This window comes from Aotus nancymaae, unplaced genomic scaffold, assembly GCF_030222135.1.
Source record: "Aotus nancymaae isolate 86718 unplaced genomic scaffold, 86718_ANA_hifiasm-v0.15.2.pri h1tg000003l, whole genome shotgun sequence".
Taxonomy (NCBI): domain Eukaryota; kingdom Metazoa; phylum Chordata; class Mammalia; order Primates; family Aotidae; genus Aotus; species Aotus nancymaae.
The window spans coordinates 6,099,637-6,118,702 of NW_026988414.1; the positions used below are offsets into that span (position 1 = coordinate 6,099,637).

Sequence of the window (19,066 nt, forward strand, 5' to 3'; positions counted from 1 at the left end):
CCCATCTCTACAAAAAATACAAAAATTAGCTGGGCATGGCTCATGCCTGTAGAAATAGCTACTTGGGAGGCTGAGTTGGGAGGATCACTTGAGCCTGGGAGGCAGACATTGCAGCGAGCCAAGATCTCGCCACACTGCACTGCAGCCTGGGTGACAGAAGGAGACCCCGTCTCTAAATAAATAAATTAGATAAAGAATAGCACCACTGCCCACATAGGACACAAGGAACTCAAATGAGTTTTGGTAAAGAATCTGGTGTACCTGCAAGGCCATGGTCTCACCACATAACTTCAATAAGACTGGAGGGAGAAAAGGAAACTACTACTTTCTAACTTCTCTCCCTTAACCTTCTACCCAGTCACCTGACAAGGCCCCAGTCTGGTAATTCAGTTGGTCCCTTTATCCTTTTATTCCTGGGCCCCGAGCTTTGCTAGGGCAAATCACAAGCCCAGGACCCTGTCTGGCTTTGCCAATAATTATACCTTTTGATTCATCTCTGGCCAGATCATTCATTCCACAAACATTTAATGAGTGCAAGCCAGGCACTGTTTTGCCCTGAAACAGTCCCTCTTTCAATTGCCTTCAACCTCCCAAATCCAAACTCACCCTGGCCTTCACTCTGCCCATAATCAAGTGTCCTCTTATAATAATACTTGTAGGTATTTACGTAAGGCTTCTTAACTGCCATGCACTATTCTAAGAACTCTACATATATTAACTCATTAAATTCTCATTACAATCCCATGAAGTAGGTTCCATTATTTTCCCTATTTTACAGATGAGAAAACTGAGACACAGATAATTTAAACAACTTGCCCAAAGACATACAACTAGTAAACGTATGGAGCAAGCATTTGAACTTAGGTGGTTCGATTCCAGAATACATGTTTACCTACTTCTCACTCTCCTTTGGGCTTCCTCATATTCATTTAAAAAAACAAAAAACAAAAAACAAAACAAAACAAAAACATTCCATTTCTAAGAATTTAATCTACAAACACATTATGTACAATGTTTCTTGCTGCAGTCTTTATAATAGCAAAAGACTGAAAATCCAATTACCTACCAGTTAACAATATATGGAATATCACGTAGCTACTACTTAAGAATGAGATGGGGGCTGGGTGCGGTGGCTCACACCTGTAATCCCAGCACTTTGGGAGGCCTGAGGCCAGGAGTTTCAGCCTAGCCTGAGCAATGTGGCAAGATACTGCCTCTATAAAAAAATTTAAAAATCAGCCAGGGTGGTGGTGCATGCCTCTAGTTCTAGCTATTCAGGAGACTGAGGCAGGAGGATTACTTGAGCCTAGGAGTTCAAGGTCACAGTGAGCTATGACTGTGCCAGTGCACAGCAGCCTGGGTGACAGAGCAAGATCTGAAAGAAAAGAAAGAAAAAAAAGAAAAGAAAAAAGAGAAGAGAAGGGAGGGGAGGGGAGTGGAAGGGACGGGAGGGGGAGGAGAGGGGAAAGGGAAGGGAAGGGGAAGGGAAGAAGAAGGGAAGGAGAGGGGAGGGGAAGGGGAAAGGGAAGGGGAAAAAGAAAAAAGAAAAAGAGAATGAGATGGATTCATGAACCAAAATACTGAAAATTTTCCCAAGATAAATTGTTGTTTTTAAAAAAAAATTTAAGGGTAGTGTGTGTATTATGGCTCAGTATAAATATCTGAAAAGAACAAGTAGATCATGAAATATTTTAGAAAAAAATATAAGACACTGTTAATTGCCTTTGGGGAGCGAAACTAAGATTCTCAAATAGAGATTTTGAAGGAACCAACTTGGTTTTGTTGCACCGTAATGCACTCTTTTTGCAATTTTGTTAATTTCCGCACTTATGTTTACTATTTCCTTCTTTCCATTTTTTTGGCTTAATTTACTGTCTTTTAATATCTTGAAATGTACCCTTAGCTCACTAATATTCAGCCTTTCATATATACATACACACATATGTATATACACGCACACATATATACAGATATGTACAGTATATACATACATATACATACCATACACACATTCATGTACATATAATATGTATTTAAAGCTATGAATTTCTTTCTAAACATGGCTTTAGCTGCAACCCATGAGTTCTGGTTTGTTATCTTTTCACTATCATTCAGTTATTTTCTAATTTCCATTGTGATTTCTTCATTAACCCAGGGGTTATATTGCTTAATTATATTGCTTCATTTCCAAACATATGGAATTTTGTTATCTGTTATTTTCTGGTTATCTGTTTGTGATTTCTAGTTTAATTCCACTGTAGTCAGAAAATAAACTCTGTTTCAAATTGTTTAAAATTTATTGAGAGGTGCTTTATGTCCCAGAATATAGTCAACTTTCAAAATGTTCTGTAAGTGCTTAAAATTAGAATGTGTATTCTGCAGTTGTTGAATGTGCTGTTTCTATTTATGTTCATTAGGTCAAGTGTGCTAATGGTGGTGTTAAAATCTTCTACATCTGTGCTACTCCAAAGTGTAGTTCCAGAACCATCAGTATCATTATTAATCTGGGAGTTGTAAATTTCCAGGCCCACTGCAGACACTTTGAATCAGAACCTCTGGGAATGGGGCCCAGAATCCGTATTTTAACAGCTCTCCAGATCATTCTTATTTATGTATGCTACAATTTGAGAAGCACTGTTCTATGTCCTTACTGAATTATATGTATGTGTGTCTGCTTACTCAGTCAAAGTGTGAAAATCTCCTATAGTGATTTTGAATTTGTCTATTTTTCTTTAAAATTGCATAAGTTTTGCTTTATGTTTTTGTTTGTTTGTTTGTTTTGAGCTTCCTTGAAGTGCTCTTTATCTGTTACTGTTAGATCAACACAAACTTTCTTTTGGCTATTGTTTGCATTTACATTTTTTCATACTGTTATACTTTCTTTGTCCTTATATTTTAAATGTGTCTTAGAAAACACATAATTAAGTTTCATTTTTAAATCCTGACTCTATTACTTAGAGTATTAAATTCGTTTACTTTAATGTGATTACTGACATATTTAGGTATAAACCTATCATCTTACTACTTCCTATTTTTCCCACTTACTATGCATTTTTCTTCTTTCTTTGTCATCTTCTAGACTGCTTATTTTAAAAAAAAATTCTATGTCTCTGTCACTATTAGTTTGAAAGCTACACACTCTTTTAAGTTTTCTTTAAGTAACTACCCTAGAGATTTACACTTTCTCGACTATTAAAACATTAGTTGGTACTTTTTCACTAATTGGTACTTTTGCCATCTTTCCCAGAAAATGTTAGAGTCTTAGAACACTTACTTTCCTCTCATAAGTTACAAGGCATTATTGTTGTGTATTCTAATTCTATACATACTATAAGCAAAATAAGACATTATTCACTTAGATTTGCATACATATTATCCTTTTCTTTGCTTTTCTACTCCTTCTTGTATCTCCTACCCTGTATCTGTAATAATTTTATTTCTGTCTGAAGAACACATTTTTTGTATTTCCTTTAGAGAGACAATGAGAAAAATTATTTCAATTTTTGACTGAAAATGTCTTTACTTCACCTCCACTATTAAAGGATATTTTTGGCAGGTACAGAATTCTAGGCTGACATTTAATTTGATTCATCTTTTAAGATATCACTCTACTGTATTATATCTTTATTGTTTCAGTTAAGAAATCGGTGGTCATTCAATTGTTGCTTTATTGAAGGCAAACTTACTTTTCCCTCTGGCTGCTTTTGTTTCAACGATGTTTAGTGTGGATTCCTATTCATTTATTCTGTTTGGGGACTGGCATTCTTCATGAATCTAGGGCTTGAAATTTGCTATGGGTTTTGCTAAGTGCAGTGTGTGTAGTATGGCTCAGTATAAATATTTGAAAAGAACAGGTAGATTATGAAATATTTTAGAAAAACTATATAAGACACTGTTAATGAATTGCCTTTGGGGAGTGGGACTAAGATTCTGAAATAGAGACTTTATTTTAGTCATTACATTTAAAATACTGCTTCTGACACATTCTCACATTTGCTTCTGGGGCTCAATTACATTTATATTATACTTTCTTACTGTATCCTCTATGTCTTCTATTCTCTGTCTCCTAATTTTTCTATCCTATTGTCTCTGCATTCTTCAGTATCATTATTTTCTTGTGACTCATCCTCCAGTCCACTAATTTTCCCTTCAGCAGTGTCTAATCTGCTTTTAACCCAATCCACTATGTTCTTAATTTTGATTCTAACATTTTTATTTAACTCTTTTTTTTTATGGTTTCCAATTCCCTGACAAAATTGGCCAGTTTGTCTTTTCCTCCCTTATATATACTAAGCATAGTTATTTTATAGTCCATATCAGATTCCTTTATTTCCTATACTGTTGTGAGTCTGTTTCTATTGTCTGTTGTTTCTGCTGGTTTCTGCACACATTGTCATGTTGTCTTGTATATGTTTTCTTCTGATTGTGTGCCCAATTTTTTTTTGCTTTGTTTATAGAAACAACTTGAAGTCTAGGATGTTGCTACACACACACACACACACACACACACACACACACACACAAGTTTGTGTTTGATTTGCCTAAGCATCTATGAATAACAGCAATCCAAAGTCAAGGAATGAGGTACTCTAAAGGTAGAACAGTAGCTCTTCCAATAGGGTCTATTTCTAATGCACTTGCTGCTAAGATGTAGCCCTAGCAGTTTAAGTCCAAACCCAAAGCAAAGGGAAAGAGGCAGCATCCTTTAGCAGGTTGTAGACACCAATTCACATCTTTTTCCCACTGAAAAGTTGTCCAAAGCCCTGCTTAAGTTCTCAGCCTCTTAGCTACTATCTTAAAATTGGCAATGGAATCAGGGAAATCTCATTTCCTCCAGCCTTATTTTATTATCTGCAGATTCCCTGGGCAACTTCATCCATTCCCAGGGCCTCAACTATGAACTTAAGTGAATGACCTCCAAGCTGTATCTTTAAACTTGACCTTTCTTCTGAGTTATATTTCCAGTCTGAACATTTCCCAACAGATGCTGAAGGCAATGCAAACCTAGCATAACTACCACAAAGCTTTAATGTCCCCTACATCAAACCAGCTTTTCCTTATGTGTTTCCTATATCAGTTAATAATATCACCATCTTCAATAAATGTCTATGTGCTGGACACACTGTGCTAGGCATTAAGAATACAGGGCTGAATAAGATAGTAGTTCTGGCCAAAATCAAGTTTACCATCTATCAGGGTAACAGTATTTAACAAATCATTATTTAGTTACAATCACGGGGAAAAGAAGTTTTGAGAATATACAATGGAGAATAGGAACTGGAGGTATCAAGGAAAGCCTTCTTGAAGAACTGACATTTGAAGTGAGCTTTGAAGAAGTAGAAATTAATAAATGTTTGTATGTATGTGGCAAGGGGCAGGGTTAGACAATTCCTAATTGTTAATGCAGGAGAAACTGCATTAACAATAATTACTATTGCATCTTCACTTACTCTGTGATAGGCGCTCCTCTAGGTGATTTACACCTGTTTTATCTTACTGAAACTCCCATAGTCCTAGGAAGAATATGCTATTTTTATCCCAACTACACACATAAGGAAAGGAGACACAGTACGACTTGCCTAAGGTCACTGAGCTAATAAACTGGGGAGGAGCTGGGGTTTTAGTTCAGGTTTGTCAGTCTTCACAGTCTGTAGCCTTAAGTCTTATAATAAAATCCCCACCCCTGACATAATAACACTGGCTCTAGACTTACTAAACTGTTTTCCTAACGTATCTGTCTTTTGCTTTTGAGTTTCCTTTGCTTAGAATACCCTTTCTCCCAAAGTCTTATTCATCCATGTCCAGGTTCTACACATCATTTTCTCTAGAAGGTCTTTCCTGATGCTCTCAGTAGAAAGTAAACCCCTCTTTGTACTATATTCCACACATGGCATCCATTTGTACCTTGTACTACCAGGTAACTTTTATATTCTGTCGGTAACACATCTGTCTGTTTCCTCCAAGAAACTTAATATTTCTTAAGGAGAAGAACTCTAACTTATTCACCTTTCTTTGCCACAGTGCCAGGCATGGTGCCTCACATATAGTAGGCACTAAGTACCTATTGAGTAAATTAGGAAAATAGCCAAAAATCCTGGTAAGTACCTTTGGCTAGATCACATTAACTTCTTTAAATTGTAGTTTCTACTTTCAAACCCACACTTATTTTAGAAAAATTATAATGTGTTCTCCACATAGTTAACAGAAGGATTGGGAGAGAAGAAGAGAAATCAAAAGATAAGAAACAAGGAAAGCCGAAGAGCATCTCTCAAGAAGGTTTCCGGATGCGAACATCACAGAATCAACCTAAGTGGGAAGCCAGGAGGCTTGAGCACATGGAGCCTGTTCTGACCTGGTATCTTCACCCTTTAGTCTATATTGTCTATCTTCTCTTCACTCCTCCCTATCCGCTCTCTACCCTGTCATGGGCCCCAGGAGGCTGCCCTGGGTGTCCTCAGATTTCTGGCCAATAATAGGCACTGGCAGCAGATGGGAAAGGATAAGAGCGAGGGCACAGTATTTGTTCCCCTGACTCCTGCACTATAAGGCTGCCTTTTCTCAGGTCTTAGTCACTGGCCTTCTCCACACACCTCCTCTGTCTTGATGTCTACTGAAACTTCCCTCATCTCTTCAGGTCAAGTGGGTAACAGAACCAATCACTAGCATTATCCTTTGTGGTTTCCCTACACTCTGCCCACACTATTGTAAATAGTCACTTGCTCAGTGACCTTGGGAAAGTCATTTTACCTCACTTATAAAGTGTTCTCCAATTATTCCAGTTTGAGTGTGACATCTGTTTCCTGCTGGGACCCTGGCTTATATATTGGCCTAATGGTCTCGAGTGCCTCATGGAAGCAAGGCAATAGAAAGGTTAGACACAGTGCTGAGACCAGCATGAATAGAACTGATAGGAATACTCAATTGGAGGGACGAAGAGATGGAATAGGCAAAAGAAGGCAAAAGGGACAAAAACTGGAGGAACCACAATTCTGATTATGACTTCTACCGGGTATAGGGAAACTCAGAAACACTAAATCTAAGCTGGAAATTGTCTCTTTTTTTGTTTGTTTGAGATGGAGTCTCACTCTTAGTCCAAGCTGGAGTGCACTGACATGATCTTGGCTCACTGCAACCTCCACCTCCGGGCCCAGGTGATTCTTGTGCCCGAGCCTCCCAAGTAGCTGGGACTACAGGCGTGTGCCTGCCACCATACCCATCTAATTTTTTGTATTTTAGTAGAGACAGGGTTGCCCGGGTGGTCTTGAATTCCTGAGCTCAGACGATCTGCCCGTCTCGGCCTCCCAAAGTACTGGGACTACAGGTGTAAGCCACCATGCGTGGCCTAGAAATTGTCTCTTTATCCTTTCTTTGGGTATCATATCAACTGAGCGTTAGAGATTTCCTCAAAATAGTAAATTCTAAAATAAATATAATACCTGACATCACTAGAGCAAGCTTTAAACGCCACACTAATGGTGCTGATTGTTTGTAGAGAACAACAGCAACAAAAAAAATCAGAAGCTTCCCTGTTCTTTAAATCTTGCAGATATGCCTCAACTGTACTTGGTGCTATAGCATCCTCAAAGATCCCATCTTTTTACAATCTGCTCTTTTTTTCTCTGCGCACTCTTTAATGATGTCCCACCTTCACTGGGATACACAATCAGAGCTTCTAGAACAGAGGGTTTGTAGCCCTTTTTTAACACATGTGAAAGAACCATTTTAACAAAATAGCCGCCTTTTCCTTCAACTTGTTTCTGTTTTACCAACTGCATATACAGTAGAAATCTACTTCCTGCCTTCTGTCTACCGCCAAAGCAACTGAAAAGGCCTTTATGTATAGCTGGAAAAAAAAAATACTGTAATTCGACAGTCGTCTTCTTTTTTCCTGCTCTAATTATTATTTTAACGAGCTTCTTCTTATTTGAATAGTTTTTTTTAATAAGGAAATCTTACTTACAAATTTTAATTAGCTTACTGAATATTCACTGCTTTGGAATAAGTAGTTTAATGAGTAAAGAGATCTCAGACTACTAACTAGCCTAGAGTCTCTAAAGTAGCTTAAGGGGAAAATGATGCAACCCTAGTGATACAAGCCAAGGTCTGTGCCTCGCAAACCAGTACTCTGCAGCCTGGCCCCTGAGGATGAGTGAGTCACACTGCCTCTTGCAGGAAAAAAAGTAACACTTCAGTTTCTCCCCTTTTATCAAGAATCTCTGTGTAAAAATCCCCAAGTCCCCTACTCACTAAGGTTTGTGACCCTTGTCAAATCACTTAACTTCTCTGAACTTCAGTTTCCTCATCTGTATGGGTTAGATTGTGATGTTAAGTACGCTAGACTATTATTAAAGCAGGTCTTATCTGCTACTTTAAGAGCTCTAAAATATGTTGGTTGAATGAATAAATGAATGAGTCTTGATGCTGCCACTTAATCTCTTATCATTTCTGGTTCTCATTTGTTATTTTAGTTTTTTTAAATCAATCTTTTCTTGACAGTACATTTCACTTACAGCAGAAATGAAGACTAAGTTAACATTTTTCATTCTAAAAACACCTAGCAGAGAAAATACAGCCAGTTACTCAAATTCAAAATTGGAATTAGGGGAACATTGAAGTTTTTTATGGCTTAGTAACTTGAATAATCAATGTAAATTAGCTCTATTCCAAAAAGTAAATTAATATCTGCTCTACTAATTAAGATTATGTGACAATTTAAGTATGATTCTCAGTGCATATGACATTTAAAATAGTTTCTTCTTTTGTCAATTTTCAGGTTGTTAACGTAAAAGGGGAACTTCAGCTTACTCAATCAAACCAAGTCTTAAGAAATCAGAAATTTCAAATCCTGATTTAGCAAATCTCTTTCTTACACATCCTACATCCAACTTACCAGGAAACCCTGTACCTTCACAATGTATACAGTACCCAGTCACATCTCATCAACTCTATCACAAACACTTCAGTGTACCCTGATATCTCTGCTTCCCCTTGCCTCCCATGGTCTAGTGTCAGTACAGCTGCCATGGTGATCCTATAAAACTTTAGTCAGATCTTGTGCCCGGGCACAGTGGCTTACACCTGTAATCGCTGAATTTTGGGAGGTCGAGGCAGGCAGATCACGAGGTCAGGAGATAAAGACCATCCTGGCTGACACAGTGAAACCCCGTCTCTACTAAAAATAAAAAACATTAGCCAGGTGTAGTGGGATGCGCCTGTAGTCCCAGCTACTCAGGAGGCTGAGGCAGGAGAATCGCTTGAACCTGGGAGGCAGAGGTTGCAGTGAGCTGAGATAGTGCCACTGCACCCCAGCCTGGGCAACAAGAGCAAGACTCTGTCTTAAAAAACAAAACAAAACTTTAGTCAGATCTGTGTCATTCCTCAGTTTCCCAGCTCACAGTGAAAGCCCAAGTCATCACCATGGCCTAGAAGGCCCCTGCACTATTTATTTGGTCCCCAGTATCTTTAACTTCATCTCCTACTACTTGCTTCCTTGCTCAGGGCCTCTGCACTTGCTGTTCCCTCCGCTAGAATCTTCCTCACCGATGATCCATACGACTTGTCCTTCATCTCCTTCAATCTAACCAAAAGATACTTCCTCAGGAGGGGCTTCCTTTACCACCCTATTAAAAATTGCATCCTCTAACCCCTTCCTTCCTTCATCGGCAAGAGCACCTATCACTATGTAACTATCTATCTTGTTTACTTTATCTGTATACTCTCACAAAAATATAAGTTCCATAAGGGCAGGCTTATTTTTGTTATTTAAGTAAACTTTTTAGACAAATAAAATAAAAATATACAAAAAAGGGCATACATCATAAGTGTAGAGTTTAATGAATTTTCATAAAGTGAACATACCTATGGAACTACTACTTAGATCAAGAAATAGCTCTTCCTCCTTCCAATCACCATTCCCCTAAAGATAACTACTAATCTGATTTCTGACCCCTAAGGTTAATTTCACTTGTTTTTCCATTTTTTATAAATGGCTTGTTTTTCTATTTTTTATAAATGAAGTTTGTTTTTCCATTTTTGTAAATGAAATCAAGCACCTCTTTTACTTAGCATTATGTAGATACATATAGTTATAGTTCTTCATTCTCACTGTAGAATAATATTCCAAATATACATAAATATACCACACTTGTTTACCTATTTTCCTGTTGATGAACATTTGCATTGTTTCTAGTTTTGGCTATTATGAATACTATTACTAAGGATATTCCTATACATATCTTTTGCTGAGTATGTGTACACATTTCTGTCAGGTAGGACATGGGTCTGTCTGGTTAAGTTCGCTGATGTCTCTTTCATCCCTAAAACAGTATCTGGCACATAATCAGCGTTATACAATAAATATTTGTTAAACAAATGAATGGAAACAGTCTTTTTAAATTAGATAGATTTAATAACTGGCATGAGACTTCCTTGCCTTACATGTGCAGGTTTGTAATGCATAATAATCAATCTCTGTAAACCTGCCATTAAAATTTAAAAAGACTATTAACACTGAAACTCCTTGAATGTTCCTTCTTGATTCCATCTTACTGGATTATTTTATTTTATCACTGCCTTTCTTTCCTTTTTGTTTAACCATACATATGTGTCCCCTGACAACATGTCGTTTAGCTTGCTTGGTTTTAAACTTTGTAAAAATGTTATGTTACGTGTATTCTCCAGTTTGCATTTTTATCTCAACATGAATTGATACATGTAGATCATTCTTTTTCCACTGCTGTAGAGTGCTCCATTGTGGGATTGTAACACTGTATATTAATCCATTTCTTCAGTCTGTGGACAAATGGTTTGTTTCAAGTTTTTGCCATTTCAAACAATGTTACTATGAATCTTCTTAACAATGTTTCCTGAAATACAGACAAGAGGTATTCTAGAAATTGTGGGTTGAATGGTATATGCATGTTCAAATTTATAAAATAATGTTAGAAGTTTTCCAAAGTGGCTATATCAATTTACATCCCTACCACCAATATCGTAAGGGCTCCTACTGCTACACATTCTTGGTAGCAGAATGTGCCAATCTAGGAAACCCAAGTTATTTCACTGCAATTTTTAAATCACATTTTCCTGATTCCTAATAAGAATGAGGATATTTTCATACAATTGACCATTTATGTTTTTTCTTCCATGAAATCCTTGTTTGATTCTCTTGCCTATTTTTGAAATAGGTTCTTTCCCTTTTCTTATTAATTTATAGGAGTTCCTTATATATTTTGGATTTTAATCCTCTCTTGCTTATACATTTGTAAATATCTTCTTGCAGTCTGTGGGCCTTTTCCACAGTTGAGACAATATTTTATTTGAAAATAATTTCAAATGTGCAAAAAAGCTGCAACAATAAAAAAAAAACAGATAAAGAGTATCTCTATATGTCCTTCCCCCATTATTAATATTTTGGACCATTTGTTTTATCTTTGTGGGCACTCATGCTCTATGTGTATGTGTATGTGTGTTTATATACACACATATACGTACAAACACATATATTTTTTTTCTGAACATTTGAGGGTAAGTTATATACATCATGGTCCTTTACCCCTAAGTCAGTCAGGGTATATTTCCTAAGTCTAGAGAGATTCTCTCACATAACCATAGTATGATTATCAATTACAATTTACTTCAGTAAATTTAACCCAACAATATCCTTTATGGTATGTTTTGTCCTACAGTACAGAATTATATCTAGGGTGAAGTATTGCAATTACTTGTCATAGCTCTTTAGCTTCTTTTAATCTAGAACATTTCCATGCCCTTTCTTGGACATTTTTAAAGAATAATGCTCCCTCCCCACTTGTGTCCTCAATAGAACATTCCTCATTTGGGATTTGTCTGGTATTGCCTTGTGATTCAACTCAGGTTATGCTCTTGATTGAAATACTACACCCAATGTCCATCTACTCCTCCTTGGTGATGTTGATTCTGGTCACCTGGTCAAGTTTTTGTTCCATTTCTCCACTCCATTATTACTTTTTAAAAATCTCTTGCAACTTTAAATGGTCTACAGAGAGACATTTTAAGACCATATTCTTCATCAAAATTTTCCTCTAAATGTTAATATCTATTGATAATTAGATTTGATCCAATCTTTACTGAATGGCTGTATCATGTTAATGTTTTCAGTCGTTATTAAGTACTTTGATAAACAAAAGTTCTACCATTGAATCTATCAATCTTTTCCTTTGTTCCTTACACATTTTATGTCCTGTTTAAGAAATTTTATCCTGCCCTCACAGCACTAAAGGTATTGCCTTACATTTCTTCTGAAGTTTTCCTATGATTAAGTATTATAAGCAGTTGCAGCAAATAATAAATCACAGTTTCATATATTCTAAATCTAGTAAAAATAGTGTTACTCCAGTTGCCTGTTTTCAGGGGGTTTCAATATTTTTAAAGTTAGTTTTCTCTATGAACAATTTCTAGATTCTAAACTTAATTGTATTTCAGTATGATTTACGTTTTAACTTGAAAGTAGTTGGCCAGGTGCAATGGTTCATGCCTGTAATCCCAGCATTCTGGGAGGCTGAGGCTGAAGAATCACTTGAGGTCAGGAGTTCAAGACCAGCTTGGACAATAGGGTGAAACCCTGTCTGTACAAAAAGTTTAAAAATTAGCCGAGTGTGGTGGCGTGCTTGTAGTCCTAGCTACTAAGGAGGCTGAGGCAGAAGGATAGCTTGAGCCCAGGAGTTCAAAATTACGGTGAGCTGTGATAACACACCCCTGCACTCCAGCCTGTGTAATAGAGCAAGAGCCTGTCTTAAAAAAAGAAAAGAAAAAAAAAAAAAAAAAAGCAGTTGACCTGTCAGGCCTGCAACAGAAATTCTTTGCTTTCACTGTTTAAAAACATAAACAAAATGCCATTAATTTATAAGCATGGCTTGTTTCTTTTATAGTTAAAATGATAACCACTGTTTCCACTTCAGAGAGGTAGGAAGAAGGAATCATGGAAAATTACAAGCAGAAAAATGATTAAAAGAGAAGGAAACTGCCACAATTTAAATTGACACTTAAACTAATTGCTGAAATTCTGTGTTTGAAAGGCTGACCTGGAAGAAACAAAGTCAGAAAGTTTGCTTTTTAGACAGAGTAATAAAGCTCTATCTATATTATTTCTACCTCTGTACTTTTTCTCAGCAATTGCTAAAAAATTTTTTTAGAAACTAATAAAGCTATTTTTCCATAGAAAACAAGTGAAATGAATATAGTAATTAATTATTTTTTTTAAAATACACTGGTAAGTGGGTTCCTAGCCTATTTTAGAAGTGAAAACTCCCTAGTTCAGAACAGCTGGAAGGAAACCTTTTTATCACTTATTCCACACGTGTATACTGAGCACACTCTACACTACACAAAAAATGTGAGGTACTACAGCTAATGAAAACTCCAGATTTCATTGTTTTTGAAATAATATTAATCTGTACTATTGGTGTATATGTTATAGAGGTTTTTTTTTTTTTTTTAAAAAAAGAGTGGAAGCAGGAAAATGTCTTAAATTCATCCACAAACATTCAAATTCTAAGTCAGAGAGTGGTTGTGAGAGCAGGAAAACTAGACTTGGCATCATCAACCTGGTGTTTGACATGAACCTAATCCTTTCACTAATGTTCAGGGAAAAGTCACTCACTATAAAATCCTACTTGAAATGATTCTTAATTAATTTTGTCTTCTCTGGCTAACCCAGTATATCATGCTATTCCTCTGTATTTCATATGGAAGTGAGTAACCCAGTTAGTAATGTTTTATATAATATACATATCTATGTATATAGGCTGGTAATCCAAATCAATTATAGTCTTTCTTTCTCTCTCTTTCTTTAATTATATTCTCTCTCTCTCTCTCTCTCTATCTCTTTCTCTCTTGCTTGCTTGCTTGACAGACGCTCACTCTGTGGCCCAGGCTGGAGTGCAGTGGCTGACTGCAACCTCTGCCTCCCAGGTTCAAGTGATTCTCCTACCTCACCCTCCCAGGTAGCTGGGATTACAGGTATGTGCCATCACACCCGGCTACTTTTTGCATTTTTAGTACAGATGTGGTTTCACCATGTTGGTCAGGCCGGTCTCAAACTCCTGACTTCATGATCCACCTGCCTCAGCTTCTCAAAGTGCTGGGATTACAGTCATGAGCCACAGTGCCTGGTCAATTATATTCCATTTCTAACCAAGCAAAAAAAAAATCAAGATATATCATTTCATAAGAGAAACGACAATAAACCTTGAATGAAACCTTAATTATGAATCAAAGTTTGCTCTTGAGTTTCTACAGAAAATAATGCCAAAAGGGAAGCTGGAAATCATCTTACAGCCAGGCCCTATTCCCTTAAACAACAATGACTTCAGACACTGATATGAGGTCCTCATTGGAACTTGAAGGGGATCTTTAATATCTTGAACTTCATCTACAGCAGGAGTATTTATTTAGAAACTACTTTTAAAAATGGTTTCATGTGACCCCTAGAGAACACTGAAATTTTTGACAATGGTCAGCTTTTCCTTAAGTTTCACTATAAAATCTGGTTGGTAAACTATCACTTTTGCATGCTATGAAGAAATGCTCTTCAAATGTCAATCTATTAACAAAAATATGAACATTTAAATAAAATTGTATTTTAAAGGTAATGCTAAATAGGATATATTTATGTTCTCAAGAGGTACAGTTGTTTGTTAATTTATTTTTTTCCAATCCTCAATCCAAATACCAGTCTATTTGACTAAAGCTAAATGTATTTTTGTCAGACGATGACCACTAACTTCAGGGCCAGAAATTATTACAAATGAACATGTTTTTTTTTTTAAACCCCAAAGCCAAAAACTCTGAAAGCATGAATTTAATTCTTCTGTTTAATGGACAAAAGGAAGCAAAGAAATCCTTGGGACTCAAGCATTATAGCATGGTTACCAAGAAATAGCTTGGTGAATTCCTCAAAGCTTTCACCAAAGAGTTATATTAAATTTCCTTTCGGCAACAAATAAATTGGTTTCTTGCTGGTAGAAGCTTAGGTCAGTCATCTAAATCAGGGAAACCAGGAATACATGCCATTTACTGGAGAGTCACTTAAGTGTAAACTACATCTCTCCCCGTGGCATGTTTATGCCCTCTCTATAGAAGATTTACACTGGGGAATGTGGGTGGTGGTGATCTTGACTCCTTGCCACTTAGGGTTTTAAAAAATTATGTAAGGTTTAAAATCTCACCTAAAACTGTGGATATATCTAGATTTTCTTCACATCTTCTTTGATGAAGAACATTTGGATATGAAATCTGATCATAATGCCCTGAGGAAGAAATGGGGTTCCTGTATCCACCAGGAACAAGACAGACCCATGGTCCTTTCTCACCTGTGACACTGTGATGCTGCATTTCTTGGCCAGCTCCTCTTTGGCTTCTTCACTAGGGTAGGGGTTACTGAGGTGTGAGTAAAAATATTCATTCAAGATTTCTGTGGCCTGTTTACTGAAGTTACGCCTTTTCCGTCTATGACAAAGTAAAAAAAAAAAAAAAAAAATTCTGTTACAATCAGCATTAACCTAAGAGGGATAGATTAATTAGAATCATACCTAAAAAGTAGATTTCTCTTTTAAACATCCTTAAGGTCTAATTTGATTTCTGTGATATTTTTAAAGTCATATTCTAGACATCCTCGAAACCATTATCCAACTCATTTTAAGATGTAGGATCACTAAGAAAAATACCAGACTATAAAGCACAATTCTTTGAGGACCTAACACTTTAGGTATTCAGTGAAGATCCAGTGAGAACAAACAAGGTCTATCAGCGAGGTTACAGGGAAGAGGACTGGGCAAAGGAAGAGTTCTGAAACAGAAATTTCTTGTCTAAAGGTTAGAGCAGCCTGGAGCACAGTAAAAGACAGGGAATGTGTGAGATGAGTCTAGAAGGATGGGCAGGGGGCAGATTATAGAAGCTCAGTGGACTCTATAAGAATTTTTGGATTTTATGCTGAGTGCAATAGGAAACTATTAAAGGCTTTAAGTTTCAAGTTTTTAAAAGATCCTTCTGACTGCTGAGAATAGTTGGAGGGCATGAAAGGAACTGCAAAGCCCATTTTAGGAGATGATTCCACTGGTCAAACTGAAGATGATAGTAACCTGGCACAGGGTGAGAGTGATAAAAATAAGATTCAAGATTTACTTGAAAGGTAAAAGCAATAGGACCTGATGATGTATTGAATGGGAAGAGTGAGGGAGGGAGACAGAGAAGGAAAGTTAGGGGAAAAAAATACATCGGGAAGGATTTCTAAGTTTTTCTGCTTAAGCAACTGCCTAGACTGAGGATGATTTTCTTCACAAGGTAGAGGAGAGAACAAAATATTTTGGGGGGGGCCAAAGAAGTGGGTGACAGACTTTCAAAAGATCAAGTATTTATCAACAACATATTTCAAGTAGCAAAAATGTCATTTATATTTGGGTTTTATTATTAAGATTTTAAAGAATTCCAGCCTGAAAATTATCATTTGTCAGAATTCACTTTCAATTAAGTACTCCAGTAACTAAAAAATGCCTTCCCCAGATAATTTTCTTAATACTTTCTTCCAAATAATCTTAATTCTTCTCAATTGTGATATCTCACAGTCAGAAAAGACAGCGTGAGTAGGCTGTTGTAAAGGTATGCACTCTATGAGGTTTTTCTAGTCAAAATGATGTCACTCACATGGCAGGTTAAGCATATGATCTACATTTCAACATTAAGGGAGAGTCAAGGGAGCACAATATCTAGGTCTGATCAAAATAACTCAGGTTTTAGTCCTGAAATTTCTTAATTTCAATAATTTTTAGGAGGGTTAAACTATTGTTTTCTGAGGGATGAAGATGAGATTCAAGATCTATTTGAGGATTAAAATCAACAGGATTTGATGATTAACTGGATGGGAGAGGTGGTAGGGGAAGACAGGGAAGGAGGGGAAGGAAGACAAATACACCAAGAACAGTTAGCATTTTTGCAGGAGTCATGTGTTGCTTGAAAAGCAAGACAAGGTCCCGAGGTGAGGGCACGTTGAGGAGGCATACTTTGATGAGTAGGTACATGGGTAAGGTCTACAGTAGATACAAAAATGTCAAATTGACAGGCATTATCTGACCCACAGACATTATTTGTTGAGACCACACAGTAATTACCTGCTCATAAGAATATAAGTTTCTGACTTCTTATGAAAAATTAGGATGTCAGCCATACTGAGCCCACGTTCTCAGAAGGCAGCTCTAAGCTAAAGCTAGGTGATGACTGTCCCCTTAGACATGTACCTGCCTGTTCTAACCTTCCCTGTCCCTCCCTATATCCCTGATCAAGCCACTCCACTCAATTCCACTATATGTAAGCACATAAGTTTGTGACTCCTAGTATAAAACATGGAGCCCAGGAGCAAGGCCCAGAGTAGATGGGAAAGAGATGACACAAGTACATTTCTTTGGGAAACAGGGATGTGTGAAAGGAGGATCAAAAAGAAATATATCTAGGAAAGCAAAGAGAAGTTTGGCTCACGTCAATTTTGCCCAGTGGTGGTTTTTAGCAACCATCAAACACCTCAGAGAACAAACAGAATAGCTCACCAGATATTCTGTCTGTGACCAAACTCCAGCACTTCTACTGGAAGAGAAGAGGGACCTACACAAATTTGTTCTTAACTGTTTTGCACTGCATGCTTCATCTTGTCCAATTATGAAGAAAAACACAAGCATGGAAAGCCAGAGTGGGCAAGGGAATGATACATCTGACTGAGCATGTTTGCCTAGAGCAGAGCCCCTTGCCTTCTCAGTGCAGAGGGCTTGCTGGGAGGCACTACAAGAATAGATGGAACCAAAGCTCAGTATTTGCATTCACTTGAAGGCACATGAGAGAATTTGGTCTTACATGTTACTTATTTTTTAGAAAACATCCTGTAGAAAATGCCCATTAAGCATTTCCCTTCAGTTTCACTCCCCCAGGGTTCACCACACTCTAAATGGCTATGCCTGAGGCCAATGTGCAGTGGCACATCAGTCCAGGGATGTGTCCCATCAGCATCACAATTATTACTACCAGCAATTTCTGTGAGAGAAGGGACTCTGCTCCAAGCTCTGCCACTCTCTCATTCTGGCTCTGCTCTCTCTAGGCTGTTAGTATACTTTCTCTTCATGGAAGAAAAATAAATCATTTAGGTGTATACATTATGAATGCAGTTATGGAAAAAATAAATATACATGTTGACAAGAATGGGAAAGTATCAGCAGAAATAAGGATAGCAGTTATGTTAGAAAACATTCCTTTCTATCAGACATATATTTTACTATCTTTGTTACATAATGCTTTTTATTAAAAGGCTCAAATTTGGACAAATAATTTTAAAATGTTTTTTGCCCTCTGATGCTACCTCTCTAACTTTGATTTGAGCTGTTACAAAGTATTAACTGGAATTATTCATTTATCTGGCCAGTCAATAAATTCCTTTTGGTAGCCTCTAATGTGTAAGTCATTTGCTAGAATTATGGGGAATGCAAATGTGTAAGTCTTGGCTGTTGCTTTCAATGACATCATGGCTTACTAAGGGAGAGAAGAAATGTTTGTGAAAAACTACAAGAAAAGGGAGTCTACATGAAGTTTGGTCTAAATAGTTGAATAAACATAGTATAAGTGTTCAAGGGAAGGAAGAGCTAATCCAGTGGGGTGATTAAAGTGGATTTTCTGAAATGGGAGCATTTAGACCAGACCTGGAATGATGAGCAAGATCTCACTAGGCCCAACAAGTATGAGCACTTGGTTCCATTCTGGGCTCTGTTCCATATACTTTCACAGATGATGACTCATTACCAGTAACTAACTTAGAAAGACGGTTTGTTGTGGGAGGCAGGGAAGTAAGTGGTTAGACTCAGGAAAAGAAGGAATTCTAAGCAGTAGAAACAGATAAGTCCATGAGGCATTTCATTTTTGGAAGAAACACAGGAAAGAACAATTTAGTGATATATAAATAAGAACACTGAAAATGTTCAAACTCTGATCTAATAATTCCATTTCTAAGAATTGATCCTTAGGAAACAATCCTGAAGGCCAAAAAGGTTCAATG

The 19,066-nt window shown here is 37.0% G+C and overlaps 1 protein-coding gene across 3 annotated transcripts in view; it reads right to left on the reverse strand.

Annotated features, from left to right (window-relative positions):
• PBX3 (PBX homeobox 3) overlaps positions 1 to 19,066 on the reverse strand; it is a 234,301-nt gene that overhangs the window by 18,485 nt on the left and 196,750 nt on the right. For all 3 annotated transcript variants that reach the window (XM_012458132.2, XM_012458133.3, XM_012458131.3), the window contains one exon: positions 15,351 to 15,486. In XM_012458132.2, the coding sequence (XP_012313555.1) occupies positions 15,351 to 15,486 (136 nt within the window). The remainder of the gene's footprint in view (positions 1 to 15,350; positions 15,487 to 19,066) is intronic.